Source organism: Cajanus cajan, chromosome 5 (genome assembly GCF_000230855.2).
Source record: "Cajanus cajan strain Asha chromosome 5, NIPB_CcT2T_4, whole genome shotgun sequence".
Taxonomy (NCBI): Eukaryota; Viridiplantae; Streptophyta; class Magnoliopsida; order Fabales; family Fabaceae; genus Cajanus; species Cajanus cajan.
Genome location: NC_138521.1, coordinates 70890168 through 70916634, shown reverse-complemented (window position 1 = coordinate 70916634; position 26467 = coordinate 70890168). Strand labels below are relative to the sequence as shown.

Genomic DNA, 26467 nt, shown 5'->3' with positions numbered 1-26467 from the left:
ATTTAATATTAATTTTATTAAAATATTAAAGATAAATAATTGATATTAATTTTTTAACTTACATTCAACGATAATTTTATTGAAATAGTAAAAAAATATATAAAAAGCACACCATAAACATGTGAATACTTAAGTTAATGTATTTAGTGGGTAGGTGTGAGTAGAGCTGTCAAAGCGGGCCAGCCCGGTCCATGTGGGCCGGCCCACCTTGACTCACTTTAAAAACGAGCCAACCTAACCCGGCTCACTTTTGATTTTTTTTTTAAAATTTGGCCTGGCCCGGCCCACCACAGGTTGGTGGGTTATACGGGCCAGCCCACCAGCCCACCAAAAATTAAAAAAAATTATTAACAAAATTCAAAATTTTAAATTAATTATAAATTAACATAATAGTTATAAAATTAGCATCATTAATAGTCATAAGTCATAACTCATCATACAAAATTAAATACAAATCATGATAAAAGTCTAAAATAAAATTTTTCAATATTCCATCATACAAAATTAACTACAAATCATACTTAAATTTTTATTGCAAAAAAAATGGTGGGTTGGTGCGGGGTGGGCCGGGTCAAAGTGGGTCGGGTTGAGATATGCCCACCTACTATAAAACTTAATTTTTTTTGGCCCAGCCCGGCCCGTTTTCAAGGTGGGTCGGGTTGGCCCACGGGTCCCGGCCCACTTTGACGGCTCTAGGTGTGAGTATGAATACTACCATAGTCACTCTTGTAAGACCCGTAACTTCTCCTCCCTCTTTCATTTTCCTTTTTCCTCTCTCATTTTCCTTTTCTTTCGCATTCCCTCGCATTTCTTCTTGAAGCTCTTTCGTTGTGGTCTTCTTTCTCAAGGTTGAAGTGGTGGAGCTTAGGCTGTGGATAAGGATTTTCTTCCTCCATTCTTTTCTTCTTCTTTATTCTTCCCTTCTTCTTCCTCATGGAGTTGGGATTGAGGTAAGGGAAGCTAGAACTTGAATTTGTCATATATTTTGGCTTACATGTAGTTGGATCTTCATATAAGATGTGATTTAGGAGTTGATTAATTGAGATGGGTTGGTTGCATGTGGTAAAGTTGAAACCTTGTAGCTGTTCTTGATGATCTCTTGAATCTTGGTGCATGCATGTTGTGATTCTTAATGTTTTTGGGTTGCATGTGGTTGGTAGTGGTGCATTTGAGTTGTAGCATGGTTTGGGTCTCCTTGGATTGCAGGTTCATGGAGGATGTGAGTGAAAATGAAGGTGAAATTCATGGAATTTTGGAAGTTCAGAAACTCACAGCTATAGCCGTGGATTCACAGCTATAGTCGTGGAGGAAAAATGAGCTTGTAGAAACCCACAGCTATAGCCGTGGATTCACAGCCATAGCCGTGGGAGGGAAAATGGAGTAGCAGAGACTTGCAGTCATGGCTGTAGATTTGCAGCCATGGCTATGGGAAAAAAATTGGAGTGACATAAACTTGTAGTCATGGCCGTGGAAAGGAAACTGAGCTGGCAGAGAGTTGAAGCTAAAGTGCTGGATTGAGCGCTGCAGCGCTGGGGCTATATGACCGAATTTGGTCTTAGGGTCTTCATGGAAGTTTTAGCCTTGGATGTTAGCTTTCCAATGACGCTGGAATCACCCAAAAAGGAGTTCTAAAGCTCCATATATGGCTGTTTTAGTGAAGAGGGGTCAAGCTGCCAGCATTGGTTATAACTGTTACGATTTTTAGAATTTTTGACAAGGTAGATGAAGGAATTAGGACTTGGTGTCTGCATGAGAGTTGTAGGAGATCTTCTTATATTTCATATGAGATAAGGATGAGAATAGTAGGAGTAGTATAACTCCTTATGCGCTTTTTTATGTGAAGGTTGCCATTTCACAAGTAGTAATTTGGTTAAGTTGAAAGTTATTTTAGGTGCTTAGGTTGATTGGTGTTGTTTGGGTGTGTAATTTAGCATGATAGATGGGTTGTAAACATGTAATATGAGTTGTGTTATGTGATGAAAATGTTGTGTGTTGATAATATTGATTAATGATGTTGTTTGGTGATGCTTTTGTGATGAAGATGGGATGTAAATGAGATACATGTTGTAGTTGAGTTGTAGAGCTGTGTAGTTGTGTATAGGTGCTAAATGAGTTGTTGTGCTAAATAGAAATGTGTTGAATATGTGATATGTTGTTAAAGTTGCTATATGTTATGTGTGGACCATTTATATATTGTGATATGATGAGAAGATGTACCTGTGTGATGAAAGTTGTATGTTGTACTATGAGTTGAAAGTTGTGTGTTGTACTATGAGTTGAAAGTTGTGTGTTGTTTAAGTTGAAAGTTGATTAAGATGATGAGTTGAAAGTTGTGTGTTGTTTAAGTTGTTAAGATGAGCTGTGCTGTTGAGTTGCAAGCTGAATCAGTTGTGATGATAAGTTGTTGATCATTAGGACTAGAGGAGATGTTTTCGAAGTTGTTCATCCCATTGTGCAGATTGAGATAGTTGTGGTGCTCTGAGAGCCCAATTTGTTGAAACCCCCCTTGAGAAGTTGTGTTTTCGAAGTTGCTCATCCCATTGTGCAGATTGAGATAGTTGTGGTGCTCTGAGAGCCCAATTTGTTAAAAAAACCCCTTGAGAAGTTGTCTCTTGGAGTGGACGTTGTGTTGTTCTCCTCTAGGACTTAGTTGGTCCCGTGTGTGGGCAAGGTGGAGGCACACATGTACAAAGCGACCACGATATAAGGGCCAGGTCGAGCTATACTGATTACAAGTGACCAAATTTGATCACTATGATTAGAGGATATATTTTTGAAGTTGCTCATCCCATTGTGTGGATTGAGATAGTTGTGGTGCTCTGACAGCCCAATTTGTTGAAAACTCTCCTTGGGAAGTTGTCCCTTGGAGTGGATGTTGTGTTGTTCTCCTCTAGGACTTAGTTGGTCCTGTGTGTGGGCAAGGTCGAGGCACACGTGTACAAAGCGACCACGGTATAGGAGTCAGGTTGAGCTATACCGATTACAAGCAGCCAATTTGAGAAAAATACGAAGTTGGGAACTTAGTTCCTAACCGAGTATTGGAGGGTTGTAGCATTTGGAGGATAGTCGGTAGGCTAATCCTATTGATGGCTTAATTGAGCTAGCTAATGTCGTGGTAGGCCTAAACCCAGCTGTTCTATCCTAATATAGTACTATACTTCCTTGTTTAAGTGGCAAAGTCTAAGAAACCGTTATCGTGTTATAGATTTTTATCCAAATTTGTTGTTTACCTAGCAAGCCCAAAAAGGTTATGTGTTGTCGGTTCGGTAAGATCTAGCCACTTAAGCTTCTCACCTTGTGTTGTAGGAGATCTCCAAGTTGAAATGCGTGACGACACATAAGTTGTTGATGAGTTGATATTGTGATGATATAAGTTGAATGTGTTAATGAGTTGATATTGTAATGATATAAGTTGAATGTGTTGATGAGTTGATACTGTGATGATATAAGTTGTATGTGTTGATGAGTTGATATTGGGATGATATGAGTTGTATGTGTTGACGTGTTGTGAATGTGCTGTTGAGATGTAGGTTGTCTATGTGTTGTGTGTTGAACTATTTGATGATGATAGTGATGTTAAGTTGCTAGTGTTGAGTTATTTTCATATATATATATATATATATATATATATATATATATATATATATGTTGTTTAGATGTTGTGCGTTGTATGTTGAGCAAGTAAGATAATGATGATAGTGTTGTTATGATGTAAGTTACTTCTAAACATGTGTTGTTGAGAGATGTGTAATACATGTGTTGGTTATTGTTATGATGAATATGGTAACTATTCCAATAGTTTGTACAGTAGTTGCGTTGAAGTGTTGATACAGTGGTGATATGTTGAATCAAGTTGAAATGATATTAAGATGTATAGTATATGTGTTGTTATCTTCTATGTTGGATGTGAAGATGATTATATAGTCGTTGTGTTGCATATTTAATTATTATGAGTTGCTTATTGTCTCTAGCTTACCCTTGCATGTTACCATGTTGTTTGGACTGCGATGATCATATGTTGTATGGGAGCAGAGCAAGGATAGGCTAGGAGATAGCTGCTAGGGGTCATAGGAGGTGTCTAGAGTTGAATATTTTTTTTTGTAGGCTACCTTATAGTAGCCTATTTTGTTGTATATAGTTGGTTGCTATTGGTTGCTTAATTAGCAACTTGGGTTGTAATTATTTTATTATATTATTTTAGTATATATATATATATATATATATATATATATTCCAATAGTGTGTAGTGTTGTTCCGTAGTGTGATGGTCGTGGCGGGTCGTTACAACTCTTGTCCATTTATAGAGTAGGAAAATATTCATATATGTTATCCGCAAATATCTATTTAGACTATTTATTTATTATTTGTTGTGAATTTTATCTGCAAGTACTAGTAGGTATGAGTTTTTTTGTCAACCTATCAACGATCAACTAATAACTTCATATGATTAACTAATTAATAAAGTGATAAAATATGCAAAATTTTAAAAATTGTATAACAAAATATACAATTTTAAAGAGAAAAAATAAGTATAGTTCCTTAAATGCATTTGATGTTGTTCTCAATCACCATTAAAGTTTTACCTCATTAATATATATTTGCATTTAATGTAAATCTCATTATTATATATTTACACATACTATCGAGATAAAATTCCAATTGTGATTAGGGATGGCAATGGGCCCCATTGAGGCGGGTAATAGTAAATTTCTCCCCGTCCCGCTAGATGAAAATTGTCCTCATACCCACCCCATATCTGCGCGGGTATCCATGAATTTCTTGAATACCCACAGATATCCATAGATATTTATAAATTTTTTAAGAAATTAAAAAATTATATTATAAATAATTTTAAGTCTATATTTAATGTCATTGAAATATTAAAAATAAAAATTTAATGTTAATTTTGAACTTGTATTTAACGTTAATTTTGTTGAAATAATAAAAAAAATGTTAGATAATCAATGACTTAATATACATCAATCTCACAAGTAAGTTAAAGTTCCAAAGTTATAATAATTCAATTTCATAATTCTAAACGAAAGTAAACAACTTAAAATACATAAATTTTATTGGTCCAATCAGAACTAGAAAATTAATCAAATTATATCCAACATAATTTTATAACATGTTTAACACATGTTGGTAATTTCATCAACCTCACTTTTGTAAGAAAATAAGATGAGAAAGTGTAGTTTTAGGGTTATGTAGTACAAGAATAATTAGGATATTTAAGAAATATTATTAAACGGGTGCCCGGAGGTATGAATATCATCACACCCGCCCCCGCCTCATTTATAAACGGGTAAAAAATTATCCGTCTCCATTATCCGCGGGTACCCAATTAGCCTATCCATTTATTATCCGTAGTGAATTTTACCCGCAGATACCCGCAGGTGCGAATATTTTTGCCACCCCTAATTGTGATTAAAAAGTGATACCAACTATTCTTAAAAAATTAACTATTTTTAAAAAATTGGACATAAGTTTTATCTTTTTAGAAATTAAATGAAAAAATTCATAAAATTATGTAAATGTTTTTTTTTTAAGTTAAAAAAATAACCGTATGATATTCGATAAGGTGCAATAAGTTGTAATGGTTTGGTTAGTTTCTGGTCAATGTTCTTGGGTTAAGATCCAAGTCAAAAACTTTTTTAGATTGGTCCAAGTTCTCGGGCGTAAGAAGTAAACAACCAGCCAAATCAACCCATAACTACCCATTATCTTAATCACGCACTGAATGCATGTTATTCAATCCGAAATTCCCTTGACCAAAAAATTATAGAATGATTTTCCTAAATTTCATACATCTAAATGTTTAGTATCCAATCTTATTACATAAATAATTAGGTGAATCGATGTATCTCCAGTTAGATGTTATCAATGATTATTTATTTGATATCCTATAAAATTTAGTTTAAAACATATTTTTTATTTCGATAATTTTATTTATTTTATATTTTAGTATTTATAATTTAGGAAAGATATTTTTAATCTTTATATTTATATATTTTTAATTATTTTTAGTTTCTATAATTTAAGATAGATATTTGCTGTTTCTCAATTTTTTAATATTTGTCGTTAGTTTTTTTTTAATGCTTTTTGTGTTGAAGTAAGTTATTAATTTAACTTATTAGAGTTATTTTAAATTAAGTTTGCTAATGTTTTATGTTTCTTTTATATTTTTACTTGTGATGTTTAGAGTAAAAAAAATTTACATGTAAAAAAATACCATTACAAAAAAAAATAAAAAAATATAGACTTAATTTTTTTTTTTTAAATTACAAGCATAAATTTTTTAAAAAGTTATCTTAAACTATAAAGACTATTTTTTTTTAAATATAAGTATAAGAAATAAAAAAAATATTTTTTAAATTATAAAGACTAAAAATTAAATTAAGTAAAATTATAGTAATTAAAAATTTATTTCAAAATTTTAGATATATTTGGATGAAAAATTTTAGAAATCATAAGAATTTAAAATTTTTAAAATTTGAATTATTTTGATTTTAATTTCCATTATTCTTTAAATATTTTATTTGAATAAGTTAATTAAAATTTTTAAAAAATTTTAAATTTAATTCTAATAGGACAAATTAATTTTCACTATGGATAAAATCAATTTTAAACAAATATATAGTGAAATTTTAAGATTTAATTTTATAAAACTAAATATTAATCTATTTTTAATATTTAATAAATTTTTTTAAAAATAATATTTAAAAAATTTAAAATAATTTTGAATATTTAATAATTTAAAAATACTGATATTTTTTTATATCGATTTTGATAGAGAGAAAAAATACTAATAATTATGTCGGATCATCAAATCAACTCCAAACTCAAGCGTGTTTTGTGTAACTAACAATACTACCAAGTGGTCCATAATTTACAATATTCCTCTAATCATTTTTCTTACGTATATCGCCTTATATAAAAACAATATGAACCTTTAAAGTATAATTTTGATATTTGTGTTAATGCTTAGCCTCTAATAAATAATGAATTGAACGTTGGTATGTCTCTATACTAATAAATAATCATTGTAAATAATCCTAAAATCCAAAATTATGTGATGGAATAGAATAAAGGGTATTTTAATTGGAAAGTAATGCATATTTGATTAATAAAAATAAAAAATAAAAAATAAAAAATGGATGGTGCAAAGTTTGTTTGTCTGTATGTGCAGAAAGAAATGGAGGGTGGGGCAGTGATGCAATTGCAACGCACCCATGAGAAAGGAAGACTAGACTAGAATAGAATCGAATCTCCTCTTCCTCTGTCCCTCTCATTCCAAATCTCTTTTTTCTTAACTTCTCTTTCGACTCTTCCTTTTGCATCTCCCCACCCTCACGAAAAGCACAATTCTTTTTCTCCATTGCCATCTTTCTTCCTAGGGTTTCACTTTTTATTCCTTTGCTTTTCTCTTCCACAATTCCACAAAACCCCTTTTCCCCACGCCAATTCCCTCTTCAAAATCCTAGGGTTTCTGAACCATTCTCTAAATCTCTTTCCCGCAATGTGGATAACTTCCAGATGCATTTGACACTCTAGTTCCTTGCCTCAATCGTACTCTTTGAGCTGCTTCAGGGACTGCTTTCACTTTCACGTGTTGTTTCCAAGGGCACAGCCTCTCTTTCAAGCATGGGTTGTGTCCATGGCAAGTGTTGCTGTGGCCACCGTTCTTCATCAGATGATGATTCCAGGGATTACCGAGAACATGGTTTCATTCATGGCCACAGGAAGAACGTAATTGCCCAGAGGTCATTGAAGCGTGTTCCTGTTCCTTCCCACAACTTCATTCTCGAATATACCTATCTCACTCAGCGGGGGTACTACCCTGACTCGCCTGATAAAGAAAACCAAGATAGTTTCTGCATTAGTACACAGCTCCAAGGTAACCCCAGTGTCCATTTCTTTGGTGTCTATGATGGGCATGGCCAATTCGGTAGCCAGTGTTCAAACTTTGTTAAGGATAGGTTGGCAGATAAGTTATCAAATGACCCTGCATTGTTGGACGACCCTGTTCAAGCTTACAATTCTGCATTCTTGGCAACGAATCAAGAATTGCGCACAAGTGAGATTGATGATTCTATGAGTGGCACCACCGCGATTACGGTGCTTGTTGTTGGTGACACCCTTTATGTCGCTAATGTTGGTGATTCGAGAGCTGTGCTGGCTGTTAAGGATGGGAATCGCATTGTTGCTGAGGACTTGTCCTCTGATCAGACACCGTTTAGGAGGGATGAATACGAGAGAGTGAAACTTTGTGGGGCGAGGGTGTTGAGTGTTGATCAAGTGGAAGGGCTCAAGGATCCGGATGTTCAGCATTGGGGTGATGAAGAGAGTCGGGGTGGCGATCCTCCAAGATTGTGGGTTCCTAATGGGATGTATCCTGGAACTGCATTTACAAGGAGTATAGGGGATAGTTTGGCGGAGACTATTGGTGTCGTTGCTATTCCTGAGGTGAAAACTGTTCAGCTTACACCTAATCATCTTTTCTTTGTGGTTGCAAGTGATGGCATATTTGAATTCCTGACAAGCAAAACTGTTGTTGATATGGTATGACTTGCAACTTGTTCCCTTTCTTTAGTTCTTTTTTATTTTATTTTTTTGCTCTTTTAATGCGTGTTGATGTTTTCGCAGGTTGAGCAAATTCATTGAATGATTTAGTTTAAATTACTATAATGATTGTTAAATCTATCATCCACTTCTGTTAATGGAAATAATAATGTTATCTGTTAAAAGTATAAATGTTGCAATTTGACTTGAAAATCTGGACAAAATACATGTTATTTTGCATTTAAGTTGTTTGTGGCTTATGGTACATAGGTAGTGCAAAAAAATCTTTTAATGTCTTCCTAATGAAGTTCTATTTTAACATTATATTTTAAAGGTTCATTTCACACATTTTCTGCAAATATAATTGAAATAGAAAGTTTAAGAAAAATTACTGGCCATAGGGCCATAAGTTGCTGATCATATGGGAGTGGTATATATATGTATTGCTTAAGCTTCTGTGCTTGACATATTTTAGTTAGGTCTATTCACTTATCGTATGCATTAACTGCCATAATTATGTGAACCTTATATGGTTCATGGTATATAAATGGTAATTGAGAATAGTAGTTTTGCATCCCATGTATTTTCACAAGCCTTGTAATATTTAGTCGTTCAGTAGAGGAAATACAAATTTTGCACTGCTTGCTGCTGATCATCCCTAATCTGTTGCAGCACAGTAGACTAAGATTCCCCTGTTGTTATACCATAGATAAAATTGTAACTTTGGTAGGATTCCCCTTTTTGAAAAATTTGTGATCTATTTATGATGTAGGCTGCAAGCTATACAAATCCTCAAGATGCATGTACAGCTATTGCAGAAGAATCGTATAAACTATGGTTGGAACTTGAGAACAGAACAGATGATATAACAATTATCATTGTTCATATCAAAGGTCTCTCTAATGTATGGATTTCTTATACTCTTTTAGTTTCACTTTCATCTGCTTTTTATTCAATTTTGTTTAAAGATTTTTAATTTGTAATATTATATGATCATGTTAACCCATGAAATTAACTAACAACAAACTCTCAATACATATAGTGGGGTCAGTTTTACATTGACTAATTGACACAATTTGACTTTATGAAAAAGAAAAATTGTTGTAAAATCACTATCGATCTTCTTAGAGGAGTAACATGTAAAATCAAAATTTTGCTACTGATGATTCAATAATTAGATTTATCTTCATTGAGTGACTTATCTAATCGATAGTCCAATATTGTAGTCAGGTACATCTGGAGTTGGATCAAATGAGATCAATGTTGGTACTGTAATGAATTCCAGGACAGGAACTTTGGAAGTATCTGCTACCCCTGGATCAGATGTTTATCGTTCTGTCAGGACCGGTTACTCTGATTTGCAGTCCTGTCAGCACGTGGCTTCAATGACGAACCCAGCCATAGAGGCGCACTCTACAGCATGTCCAAGACCAATTGAATGAGTATGATCTCAATCTCAAGAACATTGTTGATTATTTCATATTAATTATTTGATCAGGATCTATATAATGCATAGTCCCCTTTTTGCTTTATAGTGATTGAAGAGAGAGGCTTAACTAAAGCTTCAACAAGTCTCTTTGCTGTTTCTCCAAAGTGGTACATTTCCATGTTCCAACTTCCTGAGCATTTTGCGTTACTGTTGTACATATACTGGTCACCACATTTTATGCTGCTCGAGGCTGCCAACTTGTCAGTTTGAGGTGCATTATCTTGGCAGCAAAAGGAATTTGGTCAGGATGTAAAAACCACAGTTCGTACTTGGTAAAATTCAAATTTCACGTTGTTTAATCATACAGAAACACCTCAGTGGAGAACACCTCTTCTCACCTTCCTGTGACGCCATTGCACCTCCACCCTGCAGATTTATTTGATCTTTGGAAGGGAAATCAATAACAAACTTGAAATAAAAAGAAGGTATGCAAGGAGATTGCTTGTGAGTTGTGACTATCATTTTGCATTGAATCGTGGTGCAAGAAACTCATAAGTTGGTCACTGGTAAATTTGGGAGGCAGATGCTACTTAGCATTTAGATGCTGTCCTCATGATCCTGTAGATGCTGGATCCAACTTATGTATCACGAACATGTCGCATTGTTGGTTGATAGCATTTCAAGATTAATTTCATATTTACAAAAACAGAGAAGATTAATTATGTATCCTTACATTAAATTTGTGACTGAATCAAGGGTGTAGACAATAGCTGATAAGACTTGTAGTTTCATCTGTTGGTAGTTTGTTAAATGTGAGAAAAAAAAATGAAATAATTGTTCAGCATATTTCTTCTAGGAAATTAAACATGGAAATGTCAGCTGAACTCATGGCTGTGTTTCATTTTTTATTTTTACAATCAAATTGTTTTGATTTTAAATTCAACTCATTTCATTCTAAAGAAAAATGAATTGGATTGGTTTTTTAGTTATTATTTTATTCTAGATATTAGTAAATAAACTTTATAATACACCATGAAAATAAAAATGTAATGCATAGTATTTTATAACTAGTTTTTTAAGTAATAAGCTAATTTGTTTTTGTTATAATTTATTTTGTGACTTTATTAAAGATATCCTAACATGTTTTTATCTTATTTGTTATTAAAACTTGCCTTCTAATATAAAACAGAAATGATATGAATATGATGAAAGGGAAGAGATTATTTTTTTTCAAACTTGGACATACTAAACTTACAAACAGTATTGATATTTTTATCTTGTTTGTTATTAAAACTTGTCTTTATATATATATAGATAGATAGATAAACTTGCCTTCTAATATAAAACAGAAGTGATATGATAAAAAGAGAAGAGAAAATGTTTTTCAAACATGGATTTGATAAACTTACCAACAATATTAAAATAATGTGTAAATTAGAATAAGGTTGAAGGTAAAACAGGTATAGTAATTTATGAAAACTTATTTATATCAGTATGGGTGATATAGTAAGTTAATAAATATTCACACTTATATATATATATATATATATAAAAGAACATCTTCAATCCAATCAAGTATTTGTAATGTATTTTACCAATAAGCAACAATATAAGTATATGTGATATAATAGTTTAATAAATATAAACATATGTATATAAGAGCATCTATAATATGGAGTGTTTGTGAACCTTATTAATAAATAATATTACTTATCAATAATTCCGTGTGATGACATGACACAAAAAATTATTTTAAATTAAACGACTCTTAAATAAATAATGTTACTTAAAACATAAATCACTCTCATAAATTAAAAAATATAATTTATTATGTTTAATTATATTAATATTTAATTATAATAATTATATTATTTTTTAAGTTGTCAAAAAGTGATGTGTAAATAAAAAGATTATAAAAGTGTGAATTGTTTATAAAATTTTATCATTAAAGCAAAATTTGTAAAATTATATTGTGAGTTACTTAAAAATGATGTGGTATGATAATATAATTTAAAATAAAATAAAAATTTTAATAAATACTTATAGAAAATACCGTTAAAGATGCTCTAAAAGTTTGGTTAAATTAAATTGTGTTAGTTTTCAAAATTTGATTTAGTTTAATAAAAATAAATCTTTTTTTTTTTCATGTTATTTGATTTATTTTATGTAATTCACGTTAAATTGAATTGATAAAAACACCTTTTTCTTAGAGTTTTTCAGACTTTTAAATGTTATTTTGCTTGCCTTTTTTTTTTCTTTGCTTTTTCTAATCTTTGTTTTAAAGGTTTTATTTACCTTTGAGTCTCAACGATTTTCTTGAGAGTGAATCATGAATGCATTCATTTATCAAAATATAAACTGATTTTTATACATTTATCTTTTAAAAAAATATTTTTTTTATATAAAGGGACTCAAGATAATTCTTTTCATGATGTCTGTAATAGTTAACGTTAAAAGAGTTAATTATTAATTATACACATGGACATAATTTCTGATACCATAAAAGATTAAATTAAACTATTAAAAATTTATAGAATAAAATTTAACTTATTTAAAAATTTAATGACCAAATTCAACATAAACCCCACTGTGTGCTAACCCCACCCGTGTACTAACTCAAACAACCTATTCCAAACCAAAAACAACCAAGAACATCCCAATTCTCATTCTAGGAGAAAAATTAACTATTCATTTAAAATTTATTGTATTATATTGATCTTACAAAAAATCTTAATTATTTAAATAATTTAATTATCAATTATCCTTATTTATAACTAAATAAAATAACTTAATTGAATAGAACAAGATTAGCATAAAAAATAAATGCTCAACGAATTTCTCTCCTAAGCTTATTTATTTTTATTAGTAGGTCAAATTAAGCATTAAAATTCAAATGAAAAGATAATTTTATTAGGTTTAAATATATTTTTGTCTATGTAAAATAAGTAAGTGTTAATTTTAGTTGTATTTTTTGTATCTTATAAAATTTAGAATTATTAATTTTAGTTGTAATTTTTTTTTATCTTATAAAATTTAGGATTATTAATTTTAGTCCTTGTTATTATATAATCAATTTTAATTACTTATTTATTTATTAAAAAGTTAAATAATTATCTCAAATATTACTTAAAATTATTAATGATATTATATTAATATATGACATTTTTAAATTTTTTTATAAGCTTTCAAAATAAATACTATTTATTTATCTTGAAATCATCGTTAGAGATCACAAATAATAATTTTAGGTCTTAGAAGGATGAAAATAAAAAAAAAAAATTACATGGATCAAAATTAAAGTTTATTCATTGTAACCAAAAATATTTTACTAGACTCAGAAATAATGTTTACAAATTTTAAAAAGTCAAAAAAAAAAAAACATATTTATACTTTATTTTAATTAATATAAAGATATTTGAGAGAGTTGATGTCAAAAAGAAAAAATATGCACAACACATCAACATTAATTAATATGAACTAGTATTCTAGCATATGTATTTGCATATGTTAAATTTTTATTATATATAAATAAATTTTTTTAATAAATTATGTATATAAATAGGTATTTCTAAGTATATAAATTATATTTAGATTTATAATAAATAATTTATATTGTAGAATATAATTGATAAAAATTAATTTATTTTAAAAATAATAAAAATTAATTGATAAAAATAATTATAAAAAATAAAAAATAAATTAAAGAAAAAGATTGATTTTGAGTGACGCATAAAGGTGAGATGGGTACATGAGAATTGGAAATACGTCCGGCCCAAAATTACCATTTAATTTATTATTATTTTATGTCTTTTTATTGGAGAGGAAGAGCGAAGAGCGAAGAGAGAAGAGAGAAGAGAGAAGAGCGATGTTCAATGCTTAAAGCCTCCATTCCAAGCTCTCATGCCTCAGCATCTGCACAAAAATAAACAAATAAATAAATAAACGAGAAAAAAGAAAAAAACAACAACAACGACAAATAAGCGTGAATTTTCTTTCTGATTCTCCAAATTTCTAAGATTGATCGTTACCTTTGATTGTTGGAAAAATTGCTCCAATCGGGTACGTATGGATAATCTAATACTGATTACAAGTCTCGTATTGGGGATCTTCTGCATATCACTGGCTCCGTTTGCTATTATCATATTTTAAAACGTTTTGTTTTCATCACTTTTGTGATCTGTTGGGTGTGTTTTGAGTATTGATATGTATTGCATTCATTTGGGTGTTTTCAATTTCATATTTTGTGAATCGGGTAGGCTCCTTTCGCTGAGATTACTGGATATATGTTTCTGGGTAGTTGATTAATTTATTCATTGTTTTTCCTCCTTTATTTAGACCATTTAGGAAGCTTAATATCGCATGTTGCAACACTGAAATTCATAGGTGATTAATCGTTAGTGTCAAATGTACGTTAATATGCAATGCCATATAAACCAGTGTTAGTCATTGCAAATTTTATTCATTTAGGTGAACCATGTTTGCACCATTTTCTGAATTTTCCTCATCAATGTTATTCTCGTATACATATTTTTCTCTTAATTCAGGGAACTTGATTTTGGAATAAGTAAATCATGAATGTTTGTAAACCGATGCTAGATAAAACTTAACAAGTGTGTTGTTCCTCTCTTTTTCTTCTTATTTTTGATTGTACCTAATATGATTTCATTGGTTGCCAGTTGTAGCAGTCAAATGTCTCCTTCAGTTTCTTGTCAAGAAAAAGGAAGTAGGAACAAGAGAAAATTCAGGGCTGATCCACCTCTAGCGGATCCAAATAACATCATTCCTGCACCTCAACTCGATTGCCTCAGTTATGAATTCTCTGCTGAGAAGTTTGAAATAACCCCAGATCATGGGCAAGTCGCTGCCTGTGACTTGTGTAATGTTAGCCAAGATCATTCTGATGGACTGAAGCTTGGTCTCGGATTATATAGTCCTGGAACATCTGAGGTCGGGCCTAGTAAATCTAAGGAAGAACCTGAGACAGATGAATCCAATGATGCTGATTGGAGCGATCTCACAGAAGCCCAACTGGAGGAACTTGTCCTGATTAATTTAGACACCATATTCAAGAGTGCAATAAAAAAAATTGTAGCATGTGGCTACACTGAAGAAATTACTACTAAAGCCATCTTAAGACCTGGCATCTGCTATGGATGTAAAGATACTGTGTCAAATATTGTTGACAATACTTTAGCATTTCTTAGAAATGGTCAAGAGATCGATACTTCACGAGAGCACTATTTTGAAGATTTAATGCAGCTTGAGAAGTATGTCTTGGCTGAATTGGTTTGTGTTCTTCGAGAGGTTAGGCCATTCTTCAGTGTTGGGGATGCAATGTGGTGTTTGTTAATTTGCGACATGAATGTGTCACATGCTTGTGCAATGGACTGTGACTCTTTAAGTGGTTTAGGTCGTGATAATACTTCTAATGGCTGTTCATCTAGCCAAACAGAATCACATTCAAAAGCAGAAACCAAAGTTCCAGACTTGAGTCTTCTAAGTCCTAGTAAATCAATTCCTGCAGGTTCTCGTAATTCTCAATCAAAGAAACCCGTTGTGGCTGGAATTCCTGGAGGAAATAACTTGAATTCTCAAATTATCTGTGGACCTTTAGAGAATGAGGGGGAAAGTTGTGGATCTGATTGCTTTGGTAAAGCATTCAACAACGCTGGAAAATCTCAATCTCCCCTGACGGAGGAAAAGTGTGGAAGTGTTAGAAAGGCGCATTCTGGTAGCACCAAGAGGGATTACTTTCTTCGACATAAATCATTTCACGTGGAAAAAAGTTATCGTACTTATGGATCTAAAGGGTCTTCAAGAGGAGGGAAGTTGAATAGCTTGAATGGTTTAATACTGGATAAAAAACTTAAATATGTGTCAGAATCTTCTACGGTCAACTTAAAGAATGCATCCTTACAGATAAGTAAGGCAATGGGTGTGGATATGACTCAAGACAATATTAATACTAATTTTTCATGCAATACTGGAACTTCTACCCCCACTGCATTCAGCCTGGATTCTTCTGATGTTGTTTCTATGTCAACCAATACTTCATATGCAGTTAATGGAGCAAATACTGTACCTGCATTCAGTAGTCCAGTTTTGTTCTCAGCTACTAATACCGATCTTTCTCTTTCGTTGTCTTCAAAAATCAAGCCTTCAACACAACCTGTCTGCTTCAATACTAATAGTAGTTATACGGGGATATCATATGATAAGTCCCCGAGGCAGTGGATACCTCAGGATGGAAAGGATGAGATGATTTTGAAGCTGGTTCCAAGGATTCGGGAGCTTCAAAATCAGCTTCAAGAATGGACAGAGTGGGCCAATCAGAAGGTTATGCAAGCTGCTCGTCGGCTAAGCAAGGACAAGGGTGAGCTTCAGACACTAAGGCAAGAGAGAGAGGAAGTGGAACGTCTTAGGAGAGAGAAACAATCTTTAGAGGAAAACACCTTGAAGAAGCTGTCTGAGATGGAAAATGCCTTGTGTAAAGTTAGTGGGCAGGTAGAGCGAGCTAATGCCACTGTCCGCAAACTTGAGGTGGAGAAGGCTGAATTGAGGAAAGAGATGGAGGCTGCCAAGCTACATGCTACAAAAACTGCTGCACGCTGTCAAGAGGTCTCAAGCAGAGAAAAGAAGACACAAATGAAGTTTCAGTCATGGGAAAAGCAAAAATCCTTATTTCAGGAAGAGTTAATGACTGAAAAACGAAAATTGTCACAGCTGCTGCTGGAATTAGAACAAGCTAGAATGCAACATGAGCAAGTTGAGGTATTCTATTTTAAGCTTATTACAAGTTCTTTATCATGTTTCTTTACATTTTAAGCTTATTCCACTTGATATCTATACCAATATAATATGGCTCATGTAGTAATTGGTCTCATTGTCTATAATTATAAAATAGGAATTATGATTAGTAAGTACTAAGTACTACCTCCATTCCCTTTTAATGGTTGTTTAAGGTTTTTATACGCATACCAATAAATGCAATACATTTGTTTGTTTTCCATAAAATAGTTTTGAAGTTTCTTATTATGTCTTTTACTCCACAATAAATGCATTAGTTGTAAATATGTAAATCAATTAAAAATTAGGCAGGAAGTGTATAATTAACAAAGAAGTAATTAATGTTGTCTTGAATTATTGAAAACTACGAATAAATATAAACAAAAGTCTCCTAAAAACCGACAATTAAAAAGAAATAGTGGTAATAGTTATTTAGTTATGTAAAGTTTCTAAGCTCTTCCACTCTCATTTTATTGCTACAAGTAAAACCTTTTAGCACTAATTGGGTCGATAACATTGATCAATGCCATTGTGTTCTGTCAAAAAATGATTCTTTAGAGAGAATTTTTGGATCTAAGTTCCTCTTAATTTCACTTTAGATTGATTCTGGTCAACCCTTTTTTGACTTGGATCATTTATTAGACTGCACTCCCATTTTATTCTCAGAATAAAAATAAATGGATTGGTATGCTCTTGACACCAGTATTTGTTGTCCATTTCTATGCATCTCTTGACTATGATCAAGTGATTCTAATGTAGAACAAATGGACAGTTCCTGTATGTTAAATGATATGGGTGGTTTCAAACCAATTCCCCCTTTTCTAGAGTGTTAGTTAATACCTATCAAGGTAATAATAATATTAGCTTGTCACCTTTTAAAAAATCGAGAAGAGAACTACCACCCCAAGGCATTATGATTCATTTGATGATTTATTTTAAACAGTCACAAAGACTTTATGATGACTCAAACTTTGTTTTGTTCCCTTACACTTTCTTTGTTATTTTATTTTTCTTTGAAGATTCTATCCATCTTGTAGTTGCAACTCCCCTCCCTAAACTTTGGACATCATAAGAACAAACATAAGATATAATTGTAGAGAATGGAAACATGATAAAACAGTTTGGTAGTTGGTACACAATACAAGTGCATCACGTGTGAGATTCCATAAATGCTTGTATCTACACATAGGTGCTAAATAAGATATGTTACTGGGTCTGTTCTCATTGTTTAAGGAAAATATCACAGGGTAGATGGCAGCATGAAGCAAAGACAAAAGAAGAACTCCTCCTACAGGCCAGTTCTATAAGAAAGGAAAGAGAACAGATTGAGGAATCAGGAAAATCGAAGGAGGACATGATCAAATTAAAAGCAGAAAGGAATCTGCAAAGGTATAGAGATGACATCCATAAACTTGAAAAGGAAATTGTCCAACTACGACTGAAGACGGACTCATCAAAAATAGCTGCATTGAGGATGGGCATTGATGGAAGCTATACCAGCAGATTCTTGGACATGAAAAATGGCAGGGCTCTGAAGGAACCCCAGACTTCTTTCATCTCAGAACTAGTCATTGGTCAGTCGGTGACAGGTGGTGTGAAACGGGATCGGGAATGCGTGATGTGTCTTTCGGAGGAGATGTCTGTTGTATTCCTCCCGTGTGCTCATCAGGTTGTTTGCACAACATGTAATGAGCTTCATGAGAAACAGGGTATGCAAGATTGTCCTTCTTGCAGGAGCCCCATCCAACGACGTATTGCTGTACGCTTTCCCCGTACTTGATTTATTTGATTGAGTTAAACATTTTGAATAATAATACTAATACTAATACTACTACTAATAATAATAATAATGTCTAAGGGACTCATGCAATGAATAATGCATTCATATCATGTACATTAATTTACTTCAATGGCAAGGTTGATGCTGTCATTCTGTTATGCTGTTTTGATGTATTTGTTGAAGGTGCACTTGTTTTCTTTGCTTGTTTGATAGTATATAATGGTCAGTTTCTCATGACAAGTTTTGTTTTCTCGCAAGAGGTTTAAACTGCTCAGCTCCATTTCGAAGTAAATAATGAGGGCTACGATCAGTTGAAGTATGTGAATAGAATGGAGAAGATATCAAGGCTTTTATTTTTTGTTTCTAGTATCTTACTTTGTCAGCGATCGGACACGTGAGGAAGTCGAATACGCAACTTTTTATCATCAAATCAATCTTTATAAACACGATACACATCCACGCCACGCAGCGAGGTACTTTAGTGACCATTTCAGGTGCCATCCAATAGTTTTGTCTAAATGATCTGTATGATTCAAGCAACAAATCATGGGGAAAATGTAAATTGTCGCTCTAAAGTTAAACATGTATTTTAATTCCTGAGATTTTTATATGTTCAAAATAACCCTTTGCTAATTTTTCCGTTAAAATACTAGACCATGTGACTTTTTCTTCAAAAGTAACCGCAAAAAATATACAATCAGAAATCTATAGTTTAGTTCATATGTGATTTAGTCCTTGGCCGATAAAAGAAATGTACACATCAATAACTTACAATTAAAATTTACTTATTTCACGGCTACCCAATAATTTGTGTAATTCTAATTCTTACGAATGTAGAAAATTCAAATTGAAAGAGAATGTTTACCTATTTGTCGTCTATCAAATTTTTAAAGGATATTTTTTTTTGTGTTTGATGGAGAATACTAGTTGATAAACAAAAAAAAAAAAATAGTTTGTGTTGTGTTGACTTAGGAATATTTTTTTAGATTGTTAAGAATCTATTATCACTAGTTAAATTTGTAACATTGTTCTAGTGAGAGGATTTTTCTTGGGTTCCTTTATGTTGTGTGAGTGGTTGGTGGTAGGTTGAAAGTTCTAATTGTTGAACTTTCCTTCTTCTCCTTCTTTAAACTTCCAAGGAGCCTTAGTATTGGGTGCTGATAGCTGGTGGTTTCTACAAGCAGTTGGAACTCAGATGATTTAGTTGGTATGGAGCTTAATAAGCTCATTTCCTTATTCTTCCTCTCCTTCACTATTGGAAGCTTGAAGCCCTTCCTCGTTTCTCTTATTTGTTTTGGATACCTCGAAATAGAGATAAGGGAAGTTAGGAGTGTTTTTGGTGATTTTGGCTTAATTTTATGTTGATTGATATCATCAAATGTTGTCATTTTGAATGGATTTGGATTGAATGTTGTGTTGGATGGGTTTGGTGTAAGAGTGGAAAATTGGTGAATTGATGAATTGATCTTTTTGGTGGTTTCATGTGTGTTTGGGACTTAGAATTGGGTTGTTTGAAGTAGTTATGTACTTGTTTACATGTTGCATGTTGGAGATTTATGGATTTCAAGAGGATCAAGGCAATTTTTGAAGTTTGCATTTGTAAATTTTTAATGTCACGTCGAGTGCGTCTACTTGGCATGGGACACAATTCCAACCAAAGGTCTTTGTCCCATCCACATCTAGTGCAAGATCGGTGACGTTGAATGTGAGGAAAGAGAATCATTTCGGTTTAGGATGGTGTTGAGTGTGGTTTGAATGGTGCTAGGCGTGAGAGCATTGGAAAATCTTTGACTTGGTAGTGTTAGGCCCTAATTGGGTGGCGCCAAGCATGATCAAGGCAGAGACTCTCTGCCTAGATGATGTTGAGTGTCAATGAGGTGACATCGAGCATGAGTCAAGTATAGACTCTCTACTTAATGTGAGGTCGAATGTGGATTTTTCCACACCAAACATGAGTTTCTAGGGGTTCCTTACCTCAACTACGTCGGGCGTAAGCGAGGTAAAGAGTTTCTTGCCTCAATGACATCAAGCGTGAGGTAAGTTGCACCAAGTGTAGTTTATTGTGTTGATGCATGCTTTTTGATGAATGATTTAGTGAACATGAATAGAGTATGTGAGTCTATTGTATGTTGTATGATGTATGAGGGTGGTGAACATTAATATGCTATGTATGATTAATATGTTATAGTTGTATGGTTGGGGTGTTGAATAAGAATTGATATGCTATAATTGTGTAGTTGAAATGATGACGAACATTGATATGCTGTGTATGATTGATATGTTAAAAATTGCATGGTTAGAGTGTGAATAAGTATTGGTATGCTAGTCTATTATGAGTTGAATACCATTAGTATGCTAGTTATGAGTGGCGTGAATTACTCTCCATGTCCATTAACCCAAGGTAATGCATATAGATGATGTATGTTGATGCACTGATATTGAGAATGTTGTAGGCATTAAAGCATATTGATTGGCTTAGGACTAAAGGAGATGATGTTATTTGAAAGTTGAAGATCCTATATATATAGGAAATCTTTGTTTTGGCACTTTGGGAGATCAATTGTTGAAAACCCTCCTTAAGTAGGTATGAAGCTCTTAGAGTGAATTTTGTTAAGTCTCCTCTAAGTCCTTAGTCAATGTGGAGTAAAGTATGAAGTTGAAAGCTACCATCCTTAATTGATTACCGAAAAAGGTTGTGTGGTTCCTTGTGGATAATTAGTGAGTTAATTCCATATATGACTCGGTAATGCATGTCAAGGTCATGGTACATCTATATCCAACTATACTAGTCCTGACGGTGGAACTAGACTTTTATAATGTAAGTGGCGACACTCAAAAAATCAGAGGTAAGGATTGATATCTCATTTTAGTTGTTGTTCTAGCAAGCGCACTAGGCATGAAAGTGATCAGGTTAGTTTGGTAGGGTCAAAACCCTTAGACTACTTAGGTGTATTATGAAATCTTCGTAAGTGACTGTGTGATGATGCATTAGTAGTAGTGTGTGCATGTGATGTGGTGTGAGTTGATTATATCACATGCATTGAATGAATATCTAGTTGTATGGTATGATTGTGGTGAATGTTTGAATTGCTTGGGTGCTTAGTTTTCAAACATGTTGATTGTTGTATGTTTAAACCATGTGGCGTATTTTTGGTTGGTTTACATGTTGGAGAGTAGTATAAATGTTCTTTCCTATGTTTGTATATTTTTGTAATCTAACTTATTCTTACTTGTTTTCATATGATTTGGATTGCGACAATTATATTTGGTATGAGAGTATAGTAAGGATATGTGGTAGTGGACTGCAATGGAGCCCATCAAGTAGATGGTGGTGTTTTTGGATGTTTTCTGCTATACTTGTGTGATAGTTGTATAGTTTGTGTTTAACCAACATTTAAGTCATATATTTGACCCTTACCAGATGATTGTATTTATGTTATTTATATTTGTAAGTATTAGATTTTTCGCTTCTAGTTAGTGACCCCACGAAGTATAACAATCATAATGAATTATTATAAAATTTATGAATATTTTGATGGATGGATTGATTGAAAGAAAAATTGTGATAATTTTTTTTTTTTTTTATAAAGTACAAATATCTTTCACAGAAAATGACCCTATTTAAATAGGGTAAAATTATTATAAGTAATAAAATAAATTTCTTATATTATTCGATTTCAATGGATTAATTAGTTTTTTTTTTCAATGATAGAACTGTAGCTTTTGTGAGGAAGTACTGTGATATTAATTTTCAAAAGCTTGTGATTGAGTTTCCAACATATCGTTGTCAATTCAGAAGGATTTTTTGAAGACAATTTAGAAGGATAACATAGGCGTGAGTGTGACATTGTGTTTACGTTTGCATGATATATATATATATATATATATATATATATATATATATATATATATATATATATATATATATATATATATATATATATATATATATATATATATTTATTTATTTATTTATTTATTTATTATTTAAGAGTAATGAAGAATTTTAACACCTTTCGATAAAAAAAAATGTATAATATGTTTTTTGGTTTATACAATAATTACTTTAAGAAACATTTTTTTATGGTTTTATAATTTGATTTCATAGTGTAAAAACTTTACGGTAATAGTGCACACAAATTAAATATTTGCTCTAAAAACAGAAATTATATATATATATATATATATATATATATATATATATATATATATATATATATAGAGAGAGAGAGAGAGAGAGAGACGGATTTACATATAATTAAGTAGAGGTATTTATCCTCATTACTATTTTACACATACACAATTTTTTTTATTCAAAAAAATAATATATTTAAAAAATGAAAGTTATATTCTAATAATATATATATATATATATATATATATATATTTAAATCATCATATGTATAAAATATAAATTCGGAGAAACTGTTTATTTATTTGATATTTGTCAAACTTTCGAATGAGATTAGTTCTCATATATGATAAAATAAAATTTGTAGCATGCATGTTTACTTTTTATACTTTCTATTTATTGTATATGTTGATAAAAAAAATAAAAATAGTAAAAATTATAAGATTGTATACGTTGATTTAAAAAAATCAAAATAGCAAAGATTGAAAGATTTATGTTTTATTTATAATTTTTATTATAAAAAATGTTTTAAAATAAATTATCATCTAAAAATTTATATCACATATTAAAAACATGTTTATATCATAAATAAACTAAACTTGATTTTATAAAATTTAACATATTTATTTTTATGTTTTTATTAATGTCAAATTATTATAAAATGGTCTTTAAGATTGTAGTTCTAACCAAACATTTAAAAAATGTTAATGACAGATAAATATGTCATATTCAGTACATGTATTTTTAAAGAAAGTTGGATTCAAACCTATTAAATTATGAGTGAATCACCTATACACTGTCAGTGTAAAATTTATACTGGCAGTCAATCAAAGTCGTTAATAGTGTCTTTTTATCTGCTCATTTAATTAAATTAAAATAAAAAAAAGGCACTATTAACAGCTCTGATTGACTGCCAATGTAAAAAACTTTACACCAACAATGTATAGGTGATTAACTCTTAAATTATAATATAACATAGTCTGGTCTAGTTTATTTTCATCCTTAATCGTAATTGTAGATATAAAGACTTGTAAAAAATAATTATAATATATTATACTTTTAAAATTTAGATGTAAAATTTTTAATATTACAAATATATGAATAAGTATTGTCTTCATTATCTAAAATTTCTAAATCTGTTCTTTTATATATATATATATATATATATATATATATATATTTATTCTACACAGTCTGAAAAGATTTTCGAATTATGGTCTGAATTCTTAAAATATTAATATTTTTTAATAAATTTATTATAAAATAATTATTTAATTTAATATTTTATAATTTAAATTATTATTTTATTCGTTCGAAGAGAATTTCGACATTCACGTTCGGAGGCTGAATCATTTTCCATATATATAATAATGAGTTAGCGTGTGACTAACCTATTTTTTATGAGAATTGATATATCCTTCAAATCAAATAAGCCGAATCATCCTCCAACCAAAGATAAAAAGTTTTTAAAATTTAACATTAATTAATTTATAATCAAATGCAATGACAGGTGTACGTTTTTAAATGGGTCGACTGTTTTTTCGGCTCAAGTTTTCGGAGGAATTAGAATTTCTCATTTTTTATATATACAAAAAAAACCTATTTTTTATAACCATTTTATTTTTTTTTAATAAAAAGTTTTGGTATATCAAACCAACCCGCAATTTTAGAATTAGGTTAAATTAAAATTTTCAACTTATTTTTGAAAGAAATTTAACTTCACCCATTTTACTTATTAAAAATGGATTGAATTAACTTACACTAACATTGTTTCATAGGCAAGAAGATTGATTAACTTTTAATTATTGAGAGTTATTTTGAATTTTTAAAAAATAAAAAACACTTGTAAGAAAAAATAAATTAAAGATTAAAAAAAAATAAACTTTTCGTATAAATTAAAATCAATTTATAAATTTTATAATCTTTTTTAAGACATACAACTTTTTTTTATGAACACTTATGAAATTATCAAATTTAACATTCTTTTGAAAAAATAAATAATAAAGTTTTACAATTACAATACTTTCATAAATTAAAAGATAATCAAAACTAGTCCGATTTACCCTTTTTGATTAATAAAATTTCATAAAGCCGTTATTCTATATATTTTTATTCATAAAATTATAAAAAGAAATGGCCTGCTATGTTATTTATCAACAAAAGCAAGGCACCCAATATTTTGTTTATTTGTTTTTAGGTTAAATGCTATTTTTTTAATTCACCACTTAGAGAAAATGGGAAGAAAATAGTCAAATCAAAGCAAAAATCCATAATTTAATTATGAGAATAAATAAAAAAATTAATTTATACATACTTTTTCATGTAAAACATTTTTGTTCATAATAACCATTGAATTCAATTAAAAACATATTGAAAATATAAATAATTTATTATCTTTTTATTCAATTGCAAATTCATGTATAACAACCAAAAGTTGTTAATTTAAATAATTTGACACTTAAATTTTTTGAACAAAGATTGAAGTTTAATATCTCATTTGAAGTTTGAACATAAAATCACAGTCACTTTATTCTTATAGAGTCTGATATAATAGAAATAAGTTATACTTCATTAACTAACTAAAAGGTATAATAAAATTATTGTGTATTTTGCAAAATTTATATAAAAAAAATTATATACAAGACAAAATTTAAATTTTATAAATATTATAGAAAAATTGTACTACTAGTTTGTGGAAATATTTTATTTTATTTTTACTATTTTACCACTTTATATTGTTAATTAGAATTAAATATATTTAATTCTTAAATTTTTGTCAATTTTTATTTCAGTCTCAGAATAATTTTTTTATTTGTCTCTAAAAATTTTCCTTTACAAACAAAAAAAATATTTGATGTTAGGAATTAAAAATATTCACAAAGAAAAGCTTAGAGCTAAAAGCGAAAATTGATAATAAAAAAAATCATGAATTAAAATTAATAAAATATTATTTGAAGATTAAAAGTGAAAATAAAAATAAAATTCAAAAGCTATCAACATTTTTAATCCTATTCATTAAGTCACAATAACATGAATTATATAAAATATTCAATACTAATAACATATATAAATTAAAATCATATTTTTTTTATAGCGTATATAAGATTCAAAAAATAATGAATTTAATAATAATTATTCAAATAAAAATTAGGTGCGATATCATATTATTTTTTAATTAAAATTAAAGTTTCATCTTAATAACATACATTTATATAAGTGATTAATGTATGTATAAAATATAAGTGAATATCATCGAGATGACACTCTAATTATGATAGGAGAACAGTCTCAAGTCTCAACCAGGCACCGAGAGTTTTGTCGTTTTTTTTTTGGTGTCTTTGACCTTAGCCACGTGTCATCCTTTACTTGGATCCAAAGTATATCCCACTTGAGCTTCATGGGTCCACTCCTCATAACACTTTTCAGTCACCATCGTTGATATTCTCGACCTAAAATTGAAAGTGAAATCCCCCATAATACTTATTATCACTGTAATCTCCGACATATATTTACTTGATTAATTTTGTAAAACTGTCTGTTTAATTTTTACACAGGTATATGAAAGGCATTCAAGATTATTATCGATTATATTAATAAAAAAATTGACAATATAAATTATATTACATGATAACAAAGTACTTATTTTATTTCTTATCTAAAATAATTTTACTTTTTAGATATATTTTAATAACCATGATTATAGCATCATTGTAAAATAATTATTACAAATATTATTTTAAATTAAATAATAATATTTTGATTATTGTATATATATTTA

The 26467-nt window shown here is 30.5% G+C and overlaps 2 protein-coding genes across 5 annotated transcripts; both read left to right on the top strand.

Moving 5' to 3' along the window:
- The first annotated feature begins 7190 nt into the window (after positions 1–7190).
- LOC109809526 (putative protein phosphatase 2C 35) lies at positions 7191–10934 on the top strand. Of its 3 annotated transcripts, XM_020372860.3 has the most exons (4): positions 7194–8562; positions 9335–9466; positions 9789–10004; positions 10098–10934. In XM_020372860.3, the coding sequence occupies exons 1-3, from the start codon at positions 7645–7647 to the stop codon at positions 10002–10004; spliced, it is 1266 nt and encodes a 421-aa protein (XP_020228449.1). In that variant the 5' UTR covers positions 7194–7644; the 3' UTR covers positions 10098–10934. The 3 variants fall into 3 exon arrangements, with proteins under 3 accessions (XP_082932007.1, XP_082932008.1, XP_020228449.1); XM_083075881.1 differs by lacking the exon at positions 9335–9466 and having other exon boundaries at positions 7191–8562; XM_083075882.1 differs by lacking the exon at positions 10098–10934 and having other exon boundaries at positions 7191–8562; positions 9793–9977.
- A 2840-nt stretch (positions 10935–13774) lies between these two features.
- On the top strand, positions 13775–18761 carry LOC109809445 (putative E3 ubiquitin-protein ligase RF298). 2 transcript variants are annotated; one of them, XM_020372765.3, is made up of 3 exons: positions 13775–14050; positions 14668–16762; positions 18011–18149. In XM_020372765.3, exons 2-3 carry the CDS (start codon positions 14681–14683, stop codon positions 18026–18028), a joined length of 2100 nt encoding a protein of 699 aa, XP_020228354.1. In that variant the 5' UTR covers positions 13775–14050; positions 14668–14680; the 3' UTR covers positions 18029–18149. The 2 variants fall into 2 exon arrangements, with proteins under 2 accessions (XP_020228354.1, XP_020228353.1); XM_020372764.3 differs by having other exon boundaries at positions 13782–14050; positions 18024–18761.
- Positions 18762–26467: the final 7706 nt, after the last annotated feature.

What these genes read in the sequence shown, in the direction of transcription:
- LOC109809526 (XM_020372860.3), top strand. Translation starts at nt 7,645, where the DNA reads ATGGGTTGTGTCCATGGCAAGTGTTGCTGTGGCCACCGTTCTTCATCA. An exon ending in GCAAAACTGTTGTTGATATG is followed by an intron (nt 8,563 to 9,334) that starts GTATGACTTGCA and finishes TTTATGATGTAG; the next exon opens with GCTGCAAGCTATACAAATCC. An exon ending in ATATCAAAGGTCTCTCTAAT is followed by an intron (nt 9,467 to 9,788) that starts GTATGGATTTCT and finishes CCAATATTGTAG; the next exon opens with TCAGGTACATCTGGAGTTGG.
- LOC109809445 (XM_020372764.3), top strand. Translation starts at nt 14,681, where the DNA reads ATGTCTCCTTCAGTTTCTTGTCAAGAAAAAGGAAGTAGGAACAAGAGA. An exon ending in TGCAACATGAGCAAGTTGAG is followed by an intron (nt 16,763 to 18,023) that starts GTATTCTATTTT and finishes AAAATATCACAG; the next exon opens with GGTAGATGGCAGCATGAAGC.